Source organism: Alexandromys fortis, unplaced genomic scaffold (assembly GCF_014885135.2).
Source record: "Alexandromys fortis isolate MF-2015 unplaced genomic scaffold, M_Fortis_MF-2015_v1.1 scaffold_145, whole genome shotgun sequence".
NCBI lineage: Eukaryota > Metazoa > Chordata > Mammalia > Rodentia > Cricetidae > Alexandromys > Alexandromys fortis.
The window spans coordinates 2,130,666-2,146,961 of NW_026068049.1; the positions used below are offsets into that span (position 1 = coordinate 2,130,666).

At 44.1% G+C, this 16,296-nt stretch overlaps 1 protein-coding gene across 1 annotated transcript in view; it reads right to left on the reverse strand.

The window, feature by feature from the left end:
- Positions 1-16,296, reverse strand: part of Pla2g7 (phospholipase A2 group VII) — a 45,464-nt gene that overhangs the window by 12,771 nt on the left and 16,397 nt on the right. The window contains exons 2-6 of the mRNA XM_050119384.1: positions 9,627-9,766; positions 4,058-4,179; positions 3,515-3,659; positions 1,230-1,323; positions 602-671 (exon numbers count right to left, since the gene is read on the reverse strand). Coding sequence (XP_049975341.1) covers positions 602-671; positions 1,230-1,323; positions 3,515-3,659; positions 4,058-4,179; positions 9,627-9,735 — 540 coding nt within the window. The 5' untranslated portion in view covers positions 9,736-9,766. The remainder of the gene's footprint in view (positions 1-601; positions 672-1,229; positions 1,324-3,514; positions 3,660-4,057; positions 4,180-9,626; positions 9,767-16,296) is intronic.

The following is a 16,296-nucleotide window of genomic DNA, read 5'->3' on the forward strand; positions in this document are numbered from 1 at the left end:
TGAGCCCAGGCTGAGGGTGCAGGGCTCTCTTAACTGAGGACCTTGAGGCTCACTGCTCTGGGCGGGTAGCCTTAGTGTGAGAGCTCAGCCTCTTGGTGTTTATTAAAACATTCATATAATCCTTTTTATTTCTTTTGTTGTTGTTGTTGATTTTCAATACAGGGTTTCTCTGTAGCTTTTGGAGCCTCTCCTGGAACTAGTTCTTGTAGACTAGGCTGGTCTCGAACTCACAGAGATCCACCTGTCTCTGCCTCCTCAGTGCTGGGATTAAAGATTTTCTTTTTCAAAGATTTAAATTTTTTTATTTGTGTACGTGCACACGTGTGCAGGTGCATGTGGAGGCCAGAAGAGGGCATTGTATCCCTTGGAGCTGGAGTCATCTGTAGCTGAGGGCTACCTGATGGGGGCTTTGGTATATGAACTTGGGTTCTCTGCAAGAGCAGGAAGTGAACCTCCTTCACAACTTCAGAAACTTTTGACAAGGTAATGCACACAGGGAGGCCATACATAGGAAGGTATGTCAGGTTCCATCACTTCCTAGCTGCTTGGCCTGCTTCAGGCCCTTGAGTCTTCTCAGCTGTGGTCAAGTGAACGCATGTACCTTCGGTGCCTTGAACCTACTTAAAGCAGTGTGGCTACTTAGCATGTCTAGTGTTCTGGAAATGATCAGACTGTGAGAAGAGGGCACATAACTCAGTCACAGCCACACCCTGCCACATCTCCATTTTCTACGACCTCTTTCCCGCGCCATGAGTTCCACAGTCCATGTCCGGAGAAATAGAAAAAGGATGTTTGGGAACTGTGTTTTCCACTGCTGGAGGCACAGGAAGTGATGTGGTCGATGGTGTAGACTTTAAGCCCCGCCTTCTGCAGGTCAGAGTAGCTATTTCCGGCTGTGTGAGAAAGAAGGCTCAATCCTGCTGTGGCAAACCATTAACAATGCGAAAAAGCTGAATGCACGTAGCTCTGCTCCCAGACAGCTTTTCTATAGACGGCAGGCTAAATCAGTTTCTTGAAATCAAATAATTTTCTAGACTATGACTACAGTGCTGAGAAGAGATTCTACCCAACTTTCAACCAGTCCCACAGTCAGTGGGAACCCCAAGTGTCCAACATGGGCCAACATTACATTCTGAAATCTGATCCTTTGTTTGTTTGCTTGTTTTTAAAGCAACAAATCTAGGCAGGGATGGCTCCGAACTAAAACTGTCTGGTCTCCCAAGCATTACCTGAAGCCTCCAAGACCATGAGAAAAGACAATTAGTGGATATTTTTCACCAGTCTTCAGAGGAGAATTCCAGCTTGCAGGCGTTTTCATTGAACCTGGGCAACAGTAGGAAGGAAATCAGTATTTCCTCTGGCTTGAATGCTGCTAGCTAACAAATTTCTATCCTCTGGGTACAAATCCCCAACCCGTGCAGTCTTAACAATGATTTTAAAAATTGGTACTCTCACTTAAAAAGCCAGATACTAGACACTCACCAACCAGGGACCTCAGTGGGTCTTTTCCCCCGTGAGTGCATTACTAGTCACTGTCACTGGCCCCACGGGGAGAAGTTTTCCTACTTACAGGTATATTCTGCGAGGACACTGCTTGCTTCTATTTTGAGGTTTTGAGATAATGTTGAACATTTAATTTAAAACTAACCATGCAGGAGACCTTAGATCATTGTACTGATAGCCAGGACCTGAGACCCAAAGACTCCTCTCATGGTGCTTCACAGTCCAGCAAAAGATAGGAGAGATGGGGAATTCACACGCCAGTGCATGAAATGGCCACTGACTAGTTACTGACCACGGGCATGGTCCTCAGCTTCAGATTCCTCTTCTACAAAATGGTGGGAGTGATTGTGATTTTAGGCACTTTTAACGAAACTCATTATTTAATTAGTTTTTTATATAAAGCGCCCATTTTCTGTATATAAAGTCCTAGTAAAAAGCTCGAGACTGGAAAATACCACGTCCCTTCCTTCACACCTTAGTGTTTTTAATCATTTGTGTGGTATGATCATTTGGATGTCATTATCTCATACACAAATATGTGGTCATGAAGACTGCATGTGATGGCTGCCATGGTATGCAGCAGTATTTTCTAGTTTAGGGCATTTTCCTGCTTTAAAGTAATTTCTATGAAAATCTGAAGATAAGCTTAAAGAGAATTCCCAAAGCTGAAAAACTTGAAGTGTGGGAGTCTCCTCTGTGTGCTATGATTACCATTAATGAATAAAGAAACTGCCTTGGCCTGTTGATAGGGCAGAATTTAGGTAGGTGAGGAGAACTGGACTGAATGCTGGGAGGAAGAAGGGCAGAGTCAGAGGGAAGCCATGGAGCTGCCAGAATCAGACATGCTGAATCTTTGCCGGTAAGCCACTGCTACATGACAATATACAAATTAATAGAAATGGGTTAAATTAATATAAGAGTTAGCCAGTAAGAAGCTAGAGCTAATGGGCCAAGCAGTGTTTTAATTAATACAGTTTCTGTGTGATTATTTTGGTTCTGGGTGGCCAGGACCAACAAGTGGCTTCTTCAAGATTGAAGGATAAATTTGAAGGTATAATTAACATAGGTTCAAATTTACGTCCAATCTAACAAATGATAGGAATGGAAAGTCTCCGTGATATAATGCGAGTGTATAAAATAATGGCTGCCTTGGACTGTAGGAGAGACTGTAGGACAGAAGTGGGTCCTCTGTGGGTGGGTGATGGGCAGGAACTGAGATCTCCTATGATAAATGAGATGGTAGTTAGGCTTGACTTCTATTTTTCTATTTTTGTCTGAAACAATACGTACAGGCAATGGTCCCACCAGACAATTTGCTGTTCTCACCACATGGTGGCTTCCACCACAAGATGTAAAAAGGGAAATTGTGAAGCAGGAATAAGAAGATGTTAAGGCAAATATGACATCCCTACCCCATCCCATCCCATCCAAATCAGAATTCGCAAAATGATAAAGAACACTTGCTTCTCTCAATGTTGCCTAATTCCTTAGGAAATCCTGTATCTCTGGCTAGGGAGATCTCTTAACTGTTAAAGTGTTGCCCTTGCATGTGGTATAAAAATACGAGGCACATGCCTGTAATCCCAGTGCTGTAGAGGCTGAGAAGGGGGTCCCTGGGGCTCGCCGATGAGCCATCCTAGCCTAACTGGTGAGCCCCAGATTAGTGAGAGAGCCTGTCTCAAAGGAGGTGGACTGTGTTCCAAAGAAATAACACCTCAGGCTGTCCTCTAGCCTTCATATGAATGCACTCATGTGCATAAGAACACACATATACACATACCATACACACAGTTAGAAAAGGAAAAAGAAACTCCATCCTTACCATCGTAGAAGAAAAATCAACCGTAGTCTTACTGCTTCTAACCTTTCTTTCTGATATACATACACATATACACATACATACACATATACACATGCATATACATATATACACACATACACATATACACATACATATACACATACATACACTATGCATATAACTTCAGAACAGGACCAATAGAAATCTTACCATATAAGAAGTTCAAAAAATTGCCTATAAAATGGGGTGTTCCAAGAAATTTACTAAGACCAAAAAAATATTCTTTGTTTGGGATCCAAACAGTGTCCAAGGGCTCTTGATCCTCAGATGGGTAGTACAATCGCAAGAAGACGCTCTGTTGGAAAAAGAAAGGAACAGACTCAGTCAAACACAGTCCAGGTGCAGCACTTTGAATGTGTTTATCACCAGGACCCAGATCCCTGTCTTTCCTTAAGAAGTCTAGGGAAGTGTTCCAGCTGCCGAGTGCCTGAAGATAACCACAAAGGAGAAGATAGAAGAGCCATGCTCTGACTAGAAGAAAAATCTGAGATAAAGTAGGATTCATCCGGACATTAACCTCTGAACCAGGAGACAATAAACAACTGAAGGAAAACACAGTTGCAAACGTGTCGCAACAGGAACAGCCAATTAGTCACTCCCAGGTGAGTGCAAGATCAAGTCATCACGTGTGCATGTGCGAGAGACCAAGGGCAAGGCCTTGGGATTTCAGGTTAAGGCAAAGGAAGGCATTACCTCATTAGTATAACCAAACATCAAGTCTGCAGAACCGACGGGGTAAGATCCATTTCCTTTGGGGATTTTACTATGGCCAGAGCTGGCAGTAGACATCATGGCTTGTATCTTATGGAACAATGCTGAAAAATAGGTTCAGATAATGTAAGCACATGGCAGCAACCCAATCCTCCGCGACTTCCAAGGCAATACGTACTGCTCATAGCTTCTGGCTCTGTGTGTGTGTGTTTTCATTTGTGAATGTGGAGGCCAGAGGTCTATGTCAGCTCTTCTCTTCAGTTGCTCTCCACCCCATTTTTTGGAGACACAATCCTCACTGAACTTGGAGCTGATTGATGGGACTGGGTAACAGACCAATGAGCGCCACAGATTCAGCTGTTTCCGCCTTCCCAGCACTGGCAGTTACAGACATATGCCCGGATTTTACGTGGGTGCTGTCTGAGATCTGATCATCATACGTGTGTGACGAGCGCATTACCAATAGACTCACTTCCCCAGCACCCTCTCGTTTCTCACCCCACTCAAGGGCCTGCTTTGTACAAACCATGTATGGGGCTTTGGGGAATAAAAAGATGTAGGTAGACAGGCATCTTCTGACTAGTGTTTATACTCTGTGTGTGTGTGTGTGTGTGTGTGTGAGAGAGAGAGAGAGAGAGAGAGAGAGAGAGAGAGAGAGAGAGAGAGAGAGAGAAGACAGGGCTTCTCAGTGTAGCCCTAGGTGTCCTGAAACTCACTCTGTAGACCAAGCTGGCCTCAGCCTCACAAAGGTCTGCCTGCTGGTCTCTTCCTCCTCAGTGCTAGGGTTAAAGGCATGTTCCACTGTGCACAGCAAGCATACACTTCTGTACATCTGGACCTGACATGTTTCCATAGCAATATCAAAGCCAGTGGCCAAGATGAAACTAAATGGCCACCTCCCACTTGCCTCTTCTCACTCCGCAACTGTCCAGCCCCACCCCAAACCCTAGAATTCTCTATCTTGTGAACTGCAGGCCAGAATCCCGGAAGTCAAGCAAGTCTTCACATAATATCTATGATTTGTTCTTATTTGGGAGTTATCCCTAATCCCAGACACAAACATTTCTTCTTCAGAATCAGGAATTCTGTAGGTGTGGCATATTCCATATGATCATAAGAATGAGGATAGTGGCCCAGATTAGCTACTGCTCAAGAGCTGGCCCCTCTAGTGTAAATACAACCGCTGGTGAACCAGGCTCAGTACGATTTTGTGCGAAGGAGGGCCACTAAGATGAAACACCACCAACCTCTCTTGTCCTGCATTCAAGCGCATCATCTCTGACCCACCCACTCTTTTTTTCTCTGAAGTCCAAACCCTTCCATATACCTGCAACTGCCCTCCTTTCTAAATCTCAATAGAATCCATGCTTTACTTTTAGATGTTGGGTACATGGGCTGGAGAGATGGCTCAGAGGTTAAGAGCACTGGCTGCTTTTCCAGGGGTCCTAAGTTCAATTGCTAGCACCCACATGGTGCCTCACAACCCTCTATAATAGGATCTGATGCCCTCTTCTGGCATGCAGAACACTAATACATCAAATACAATGATTAAAAAAAAAGATGTTGGGGGGCTGAAGAGATGGCTCAGAGATTAAGAGCATTGCCTGCTCTTCCAAAGGTCCTGAGTTCAATTCCCAGCAACCACATGGTGGCTCACAACCATCTGTAGAGGGCTCTGGTGCCCTCTTCTGGCCTGCAGGCATACACACAGACAGAAAAATGTATACATAATAAATAAATATTTTAAAAAATGCCAACAAATCGAGACTCATACGTTTCTTTATACACTGAGTCTGCCCTCAGCATGTACTTTGTTGAACCATGGGAGCTGATTATTCTGCTGCACAGACTCTGTGTTTTGCACTGCCAAACACCCAGAGCTATGTGAAGTGTGGCACCCGCCTTGTTATCGCGCAGCATTGCTCAGCAAGGTTTTGCATCTTGGCAGTAATCTTCTTCACATCCTCCACTGATGACTCAGATGTGGAGCACCAGCCGGCCGACGGAGGCTTCAATACACAAGGCCTCCTACGCGAAGCTGATCCTCAGGCCGGCATCATGGGTCTCACCCAGAGCTGACCAAGGCAGATAGATCCCAGTCCTCACTCCAACTCAACTGAACCAAAAAGATTCAAAGTAGGCTGACTCAAGTTGAAGAGATGTTGTGTCGTGGTCCAGACCTCTTGGCCCACCACACTGACTAAGCAATGGTAGGAGGCAATTTCAAGAAAGACAGGGTAAAGTGGAGTGAAGTCCAGTGCTGGACCCAAGTGGTCCTGTTTCACATACTGAGCTATGGTGCTCCAGCCTAAGGAATTCAACTCCTCTCTCTGGTGCCTTTGGTAGAGCGGGAGATAAAGGCCCTTAACCAACCTCCAGACAGCTGTGCGGATGAAGGCAGATGATAGGAATGTATTCATCGCGTGCCTAAAACTGGCTGTGGATGTAACTGGAAGCCAACTGCCGTTACTCTTCCCTTCTCCAGAGCCGGTAACCTCTCACCACTCAAAGGATGGGGAGTCCTCAGAAGGGCTTAGCAGATCTACCCTAGGGCTTCCACTCTCCTTCAGGGCACATTCAAAATTCCAGGCATTTCTCCAAAGACTTTTTATTTTTTTCTTTTTGCCTCCTCTTGGTGAACATTCCGGGGCTTCTTTAGAATCACAAAAGCTTCTTCCTCTCCCATGTAAGATTATCTGTGGAGTCAAGCTTGGTGTAACTGGGGGGCCACAAGTCTAGAGAGTAATGGGGTAGAAGACACCTCTGCCTCTCCTTCTGTGGTGAACAGCCAGTGTGCGGCTGTACCCCACTTATAGGCAGCCATAGCAGGGCTGGACCAGTGGGGAGACCACTGGCTCTCACAGCTCAGTGAGGAGCCCCAGAGAACTCTTAGCTGCTTTGGAGACCTTCCTATCAGTAGAGTTCCACAGCCCATGTGTGAGGTCTTCATTCTACTGAAACCATGGGAACCTCCTCAAACAACTGACCTTCTCTACTTTAGGAGCCTGTTCACCCAAATCTAGGAGCCACAAGTACTACACTGGGTGCAGCAAAGGGTGCCTTACAGCTCGCACATCACATGAGCCTGCATCTCCATCCTCCTAGCTGTTTGGAATCATCACAAGACGGAAGAAAGAGATGTCGGAACAACCCATCTTGGATGCTATAGACTGGGGCTCAGAATTCATCTTTTCCCAATCTTCAAGTTTATTTGAATAGGAACTTTGGACTCTTAGGATGCTACTTGGTATATATTTTTGTTAGTCAAATGTCCTAGGTCTTGGGATGTATACATTCTGGAAAAAATGCATTCTCTTTTATACTTTTATTGTCCTTCATCAGCATGTAGTGTATCTCTAGCCCATACTGGTAAGCTTTCCCAGGTATGGCAGCACATACATGCCTGGAATATCAGTGCTGGCAAAGAGAACAGGATAAATAATTCGAGGCTAGCATTTGCTGTCTAGTGAGTTAGAGATCAGCCTGGGCTACATAAGGCAGTACCAATCAACCAACAGCCCATGTGGGGACACGAGTTAATGTGTTCGCTGCATAAGCATGAGGACCCGAGTTAAATCTGCAGCACCACATAAAACCCTAGGCCTGGCTGCACGGACCTGAAACCCCAGCGCTGAGGCAGAAAGACAGGAGGATCTCTGGAGCTTGCTGACTGTCAGTCTAGTTTCAGGTTCAGTGTGAGACCCTGTCTCCAGGGAATGAGGTGGGAAGCACTAGAACAGGATCCTGGACATTTTCCTCTGGCTTCAGTGTATGTATACAGGTGTGGACACTCACAGACACACAGGCACTTATAACACAAACACGCACTCACAAGTAAACATCATTACCTGAATGAACTATATTTTCTATGTATTCCTTTAACAAGAAATTAATCATCTACTGTTTTAATCTATTACAATTTAAAAGTATACATGTATCAACTTTCGAATATCTAGAATGAGTATGGCATTAGGCTAACACAAGTCCCAGGAAGACAAATGATTAATAACCCTATGCTCAAAGAACAGATTTCTAGTGATGTTTAAAGATAAGAGGATAGAAACCATGTCTTTAAAGTCTCACCCTGCACCATAAGAGTAAATGATATAAAATGTACCCATCCTGTGTCCTGTTTCCAATTCCTGAACCTGATACTTGGAAAACTTAACTTCAAGTAGGTCACAGCTTCCCTGATGACAAGCTTTTAGTCACCTTAGTAACCGCCATATCCATAGGCCTTCACTTCCTAAGAGGGGTTGAGGGATGAATGGACCTCTGAGATATTATTTAATTACCTGTGCAAATATCAATATAAGGCCAGTCCTTTTCCTATCTATTCATCCATTTTCCCAGTTATGAAGTAGGGCAAAGTGTATCTCGATGACACGGAGTTATGCAAGCCCTTTTGTAGATACCGTGGGAAGGAGTCACCCAACCAGCCCAAATAGCTAGAGGCAAAGTGAGTACATGTATTCAGGTATATAGATGTGGGTGTAGACAGTGTGACATCATTCTCTAGCACCTCCTGCTGTGCTCCCCACAAGCATAGGTTGAGACTACATGTGTCACAGTTCTTTAAGATGAACAGGCATTCACAATACTTCAAAAGCAATGTCCTTGCAAGATAGGTCCTTCTTGGTGACAAGAGACATACCTGTTCCACACTGGCTACTCTTCCTCGTATGGTCTAAACCTCCCCTTCTTTTATCCCCTCTTAACACAAAGAGAGAAAGTGACCACATCTGTTCTTCTTTAGAGTTCCAGGCATCTACTTGCTTCCGCTTCTCCTCATACCTAGGTAGAAACAGTCCAGTCCCTCTGGACCCCAAGAATCTAGATTGTTATCTCCTCACATACCTCCCCACCTCCCCAAGACTAAGCTTGTTTGTCAAGACAAGAGCAGGGATGAAGACTGCCTTGTAAATGCCAAAGGCAAGTGTTCTCCTGCACCTGGGAGGTGGTGAATAGGAACAGAAAAAGGGGAGGTGGAAATATTTTGGGCGTTTTCCATGATCATAACAAGCTGACAAGAAAACACACGCTTGTTCGGTTGGGGTCATAGAGAGGAGAGAGGTCCCTCCCTACGGCACAATGAATATTTCCTTGAATATATTTACATGCATGTGTGCATATTTATGTGCATGTGTGGTAAACCCCTGATAGTGTGTACATGCCCACATGCATGTTCAGGTGCACGTGCATATGTATAAACATGACTGTAGAAGCCAGAGGTCAATGAACAGTGTCTTTTACGACCAGCCTCCATCTTTGCTTTTTTGAGGCAGGATCTCTCCCTGAACCTGATGCTCATCCAATCTTCTAGGATGGCTAGGCAGTAAGTTGCAGGTATCTCCCATCTCTGCCCACCCCCCACAACACTGGAGACTTCTTACATCAGTGTTGGGGGTCCAATCTCAGGTCCTCAAGTTTGCACAGCAATTACTAACCTGGGCCATCTCCCCAGCCCCTGGACGAACACTTCTGAAGAGGACTTCCTCACACAGCAAAACATGCAGCATCTTGTAGTCACTTGGAGTTTGACGTCTCTTACCTGGGGTCCTAAAGTCAAAAGGAGGAGGGTCTTGCCCGTGAAGAGGATGCACCCGGGGGAGGCAGCAGAAGAGGCAGAAGAGGATGTGCAGTTTGGGTGGTGCCATCATGGGAGCTGAGTGGCGGCTTCAGTGTGAGGTTCTGCAGAGCAGATAATTAAAAGGAAAGAGAAAAAAAAAGAAAGAAAAGAAAACATGCAATGAATGAACCGAAGAGGATTTAAGTGGCTGCCAATCAGTGAGCCTGAGTTCCCAGCAATGTTGGTTAACAATGAAACATTTCTTTTTGAAGCTGGCTTTTAGGTAGGTAGTGAACTGGCAGAATCCTTTACGCTGAGGGATGGCAGAACATATCTATAACATTTCGAGACAGTTCAATATTTTCTCTCATTTTATTACAGTGCCATTTGTCAGAAAAACATTAAATCATAGTCATTATAACAAATGTGTCCACATCATCACTATGCCCAAAGGCTTGTCTGGTACGGATAACAAACAGCAGTTAGTGGGCTCTGGATAATGTTCCATAATAGGTCCCATTGTGATTATAATGCTCTGCTGTGGTTAGTTTTGATGTTAAATGGTATGATACTACTGGGTGGTTTTGTGTGTGTGTGTGTGTGTGTGTGTGTGTGTCCTACCACACTAAATTTCTGAAAAGCAGCGGTCAGGTCTAAATAGTTGGCCTCTGGAAGCTGCTGATATTGCAGAAGTATTTCCTAAACCAACGCATTGATGAAACAATAGAATATCAGAATTGAGGTAGTAAAAGTGACATTGCAGTTAGACCCATATTTTTGAAAAGAGAGAGAAATTTATGCCCTGGCAATGCTGAAGCATGCATGGATAGCCCATACATGGCGGTTCTGTTGAACTTGTCCATATTGGGTTTCATGGTCTAAGTTGATGATTACGACTGAGGTCTCTTCCTCGAGAGGACACCAGATCTCATTATAGATAGTTGTAAGACACTATGTGGTTGCTGGGAACTGAACTCAGAACCTTTGAAAGAGCAGACAGTGCTCTTAACTGCTGAGCCATCTCTGGACGCAACTTATTAGCAAAAGGTATTGCACGGTGGCTCACGCCTTTAATCCCAGCACTCGGGAGACAAAGGCAGGTGGATCTCTGCGAGTTCAAGGCCAGCCTGGTCTACAAAATGAGTTCCGTGACAGCCAGAGCGTTTTACAGAAAAATCCTATCTCAAAAAAGCAACAGACGAAATAAAACTATATTAAAAAAAAGTTACTCATATGTGTGTAAAAATTTCTCCCTTTAATGTGAATCTCTCCAGATAAGGGATTTAGCTCACTTGGCAGAGTGCTTGCTTGGCATTCCTGAAGCTCTGGGTCCAGTCCCCAGCACTGGTGACATGCTGATGAGCCTAGTACTTGGAAGGTACAGGCAGGAGAAGATCAAGGTCATTCCTAGTTACATCTCAAGTTCAACACCAGCTTGGATGATATGAGACTCTGTCTCAAAAATAAGCAGATAGATAGATAGATAGATAGATCGATCGATCGATCGATCGATCGATGGATGGATGGATGGATGGATAGATAGATAGATAGATAGATAGATAGATAGATAGATAGATAGATCAACAGATAGATAGACGGACATATAGCTATTTTAAAAAACTAGAAATAAAATGTGTTCCTTCAACTTTGGGGGGAGTTGATGAAAATGATCCAAGCCCCCATTGCCCCTCATTTGAATTTTGGTAATAACTGTTTCTCTACTTTGGTCCCAACCTCAAAGTCTAAACCCAATATAATTACAGATGTCTGTATTACTACTCCTCAGCCCCCAAACTTCATTGGCTTCATACGTCATAGAATAAAGTAGCATACATGGTTGTTGGTCTGTACTCAGTGGACCTGAAATCCTACCTCCGTCCTCTCTGACTGCACACCTGCTGTCACCACCCTGACTTCCCCGCCACCTGCCAAGATACCAAGTATCCTGACCTCCCAACCCCACCCCAAAGTTTGTTCATATTTCCACAGCAAGGCTCTCTGCCTTGACATCCAAATGCCTCTCGTCTCCAGGTTCTCACCACAATGTTATCCTCCACAGTGAGTTGTTCTTGATCTATCCACTTAAAACAGGGCTTCACGGGCACAGGTCCTTTAACCCCAGCACTGGAAAGGCAGAGGCAGGTGGATCTCTGTGAGTTCAAGGCCACCCTGGTCTAAAAAGCTAGTTTCAGGACAGTCAGGGAAACCCTGTCCCCCCTCCCAAAAAAACCCAAAAACCCAAACAAACTAACAAACAACATCAAACAGGGCTTCACGCTACCTCCACACAGCAGTACAGGCCCAATGCCCCATGTACACGTCTCCAATATTTGTTTCCAAATGACATACTCTGCATTATGTTTATTATCTTGCTCTAGAAAGTCAGCTCTTGCAGTGTGAGAGGTCTGGACTCCATCCACCTACTGTCTTCCAAAGTCATAAAATAGTACCTGGTATAGTCAGTACTAAATATATGCCTGCTTGTGCCGATATGAAACAAGCCTCAGAGTCCACGCGTGTGTCGGTCGATTTCGCTGGCGTGAAGGAAGCACAATTATTTTCCCAGAGGTATAGCATAGAGATGAGGCATAGACAACTATCACTTCTGCGTGACCCTGTGTCCCCCTGCACACCCTGGTCTCTCTTATGGTTGAAGTCCAGTCTCGACACTAATTCCTGATTAATGGAAAGCTGAAAAGAAGTAATCTCAGACACTGGAGGCAATTTGTCTCCTCTCCTTTTTCCAGTACAAAACTCAGAAGTCAGGTCAGCCTGAGAAGGCTAGATCACTAGCCGCTACGCAAAAAGAGCTCTTCCAATGTGTACGGCCTTCCATGGATAAGAAATACACTTTGATTGCAGAAAAGCTTTGAAATTTGTTAGTTGTTAATTGAAGGTTGTTAATGTTCTTTTTTTGCAGCATCAAATGGCTTTATTGTAATACTAGATCCCAGCCATTTAATCCAAGGGTATGTATCAAGCAGATATTGTATATATGTTCCATGATATGAGCAATTGGGAGCATGATGGGAGCAATTGGGAATCCTGAAGAATTTGACAAAGTCTTTGGCCTACAGTGGCCTATAAATGGGACTCAAATGCAAGATGAGCACATTCGCATAGGAAGGGAACAAACGGTTCAGAGACATTCAAAATTTCTTAGATGCCATGGAACCAATTCAAAGCAAAAGGAATTCAGAAGAATTCCAGGCTATGAGTTGCAGTAAAATCAGATCTTACCACCAAAAGCTAACAACAAGCCTATGCCAATCAGCTGGGAAAGGTGTCTCTGGAGTTTCTTACAGAGTAACTGTATTTGTCTATTCAACTAGTCTCTTTTTCGGATAAGGAAGAAGTATGCTCCAAGGTTGTTTATAATGTTGACTGATTTTGTTTTGTCTTATTTCAGTCTTATTAATTCATCAGAAAATTAACACATAATTTAAAAAGCTATAACAGGATAAAAAATAAAAGAATAAGTTTGTCCTCTTTATAAAATGATTTGCTAACAGTTTCTTTCCAGATGTATTTCTGTGGCTAAATTAAAGTACACATACAAAACATACATGGATATAAACACAGACATATATAGAGAGATCTATATTACATGAATACAAACACATTTAGCTTTAAATTTTGCTTATAAAATTTTGTTTCAGTTTTAATTTGAAAACACAAAATAACACTAAATTCCTCAAAACAACCACTGAACTAGTAATATCACAAATATTTTTTAATAAAAGATTTAATTTTTGTTATGTGTATAGGCAAATGTTTTGCCCGCATATGTGTGTACCACGAGTATGACTGGATCTTGACCAGGCTAGAGGACAGCATCTCACCTCTTGGAACTGGGGTTATGGACGGTTGTGTGCGGTCATGTGGGTGCTGGAACTGAACCCAGGCTCTGAGCAAGAACAACCAATGTCTTACTCACCGAGTCATCTCTCCAGCCCCAACACTGCTAAGTCATGAAGGCTTACAATATTCCCAGCGTGCTTGCACTGTTCCCAAAACAAAGCATCCTATTTAGTCATCACCAAAACATTTGCGAGTTCTGCATTCCATGGATAAGGAACCAGGCAAAGAGGATTTGATTGACTTGTGCAAATCACATAGCTAGGAAGTGCTGGGGGAAGGGTTGCTCCCAGGAGGCCTATGTTCCTTTTTTATTTTGAAATGTGTATGTGTGTGTGTGTGTGTGTGTGTGTGTGTGTGTGTGTGTGTGTTTGAGTGTGTGAGTGCAGTGTCCTCTGAGACCAGGGGAGGGTCTGAACCGCTGGAGCTGGTGTTACAGGCGATAGCGAACTGACAAACCAGACTTCTGAGAACTGCACTAGAGTTCACTGGAGGAGCAGAAAGTGCTCGTAAGCACTGTGTCATCTCTCTAGCCCTTACTCTTTGGTTTTAAATAAAACATCCAAACTTGGTAGGCCCGACTGGTTTACTCTAAGCCATAATCTCCTAAAATGAAGGAAGAAAACATCCACTTTAAGGATGTTTTCATCCTTTTGTGAGCTGACCCCAGACAGACAGCTGCCTCGGTCAGAAGTGAGTCAAGCTCTAATGAGGATGAAACGCAATCTCATTATATTTGGAGCAATGTGTTGAGACCCTTAGAAACTGCCATATCTTCCAAATTAGCAACCAAGGGGTTGACACAAAGCCAGGACACGGCTCAGCTTGCCATCTCCTACAAATGGTCTGTGTCACAGCATCTAGCTTGTAAATGGTGGGGGAAATTGTCACTGGAGTTCTAAGTTCTTGAATTAAAAAGCTCTAGAATATTCCACCCCTCATGAATGCTTGATTTTTGTTTGTTTGTTTGCTTGTTTTGGATTTTGTTTGTTTATTTGTTTGTTGGGTTTTCAAGACAGGGTTTCTCTGTAGCTTTAGAGCCTGTCCTGGAACTCAGTCTGTAGACCAGGCTGGCCACGAACTCACAGAGATCCACCTGTCACTGCCTCCCAAGTGCTGGGATTAAAGGCATGCACCACCACTGCTCAGCTACCCCTCATGTTTTTAGGTTAACTAAGAAAGGAGAGGGTCATTCGATCCATTTGGAAAATCACTGGGATAGGGAGGAGAAAGAAAAAGACAGATAATGTGGATGTCTGTTGACGGAGGCTGCTTGTTCCTTTCCCAGTTGCCCAGACCCAAAATAATCACACAGAAACTGTATTGTTACAGCACTGCTTGGCCTATTAGCCCACGCTTCTTTTTTTTTAAATATTTATTTATTTTATTATGTATACAATATTCTGTCTGTGTATATGCCTGCAGGCCAGAAGAGGGCACCAGACCCCATTACAGATGGTTGTGAGCCACCATGTGGTTGCTGGGAATTGAACTCAGGACCTTTGGAAGAGCAGGCAATGCTCTTAACCACTGAGCCATCTCTCCAGCCCCTAGCCCACACTTCTTATTGGCTAGCTTTTATATCCTAAATTAACCCATTTCTATTAATCTGAGTATCACCATGTGGTTATAGCCTACTGGTAAGGTTCCCTCTGGCATCTGGCATTTGTCTCCTGTGGCAGCTACACGGCATCTCATTGACTCCACCTCCTCTCTCCTCCTCTATCTGCTTGGAACTCTCACCTTGTGTTTCAATAGGAACACCTACTCTGTTCTTCAATAGGCCCAAAGCAGCTTCTTTATTAACCAATGTTATTTACAGCATCCAGAGAGGAATCGCACATCAGAGATCAGTGTGCTGGGGGCAAGGAAACTACTCTAGGCAACAGTCAGCCTGCACACAGTGCCTTGATCTCTACTACACACTCCCACCAACAACTAAAAGAAGCATCAGAGATAGCAAATGCCACTCTTTAGCGTCCTCAGGCAGGGTGGGGGATGCTCTGCTCTCCAGGGCCATCACCTAAGGTGATGTGCACAATGGAACAAGGCAGAAGCAAAACACAAAGTCGCAGAGGTTCTTGGGAGCCCTCCCTACAACCTCTGTCCTTCAGAGGTGGCCTAGACATCTGACACAGCCACCCCACCCACCAGGGCAGTGACTAGAAATAGCTGCAAAGGGACAATAGTACCATCTGTTTATTACATAGATGCCTCTTGCCCCATCTCACCAGACCTCTAATTGTATCCTCAAAGCCCCGACCCTTTCACTAAAGCATGACCAGCTCACTCATATTTTCACACATTATAGTCACTTGCTCAGTTTCATTTACCCAATTAGAAAGAAATCTTTCCAATTAATAATAATCACACCTTGGATAAATCTAACTTGCAGCCACTGTGCGAGGTGTTCAGTTCTAAGAATACCTCTGCAATCAAGGCTGGTAGAGTAGCTCAACTGTGATGTTCCTGCCCTGCAAGCACAGTGACCTGAGTTTGGATCCTAGGCACCTACATAAAAGCACAGTGATTGTGCTGGCTAGTTTTTATTAACTTGACACAAAACCTAGACATAGCTGGGAGAATGGCTTCTTAATTGAGAAAATGTCTCCATAACATTAACTGTAGTCAAGTCTGTGGGGTACTTTCTTGATTAGTGATATGGGGGGGAGGGTCATTTAGCCTGTTGTGGGTGGTGCCGCCCTAGAGAGGGTGGTCCTGGGGCATATAAGAAAGCAGGCTGACATCCACCTTCCTAGACCAAGATGGAGCAGGGAGGACTTTGGACTTTCCA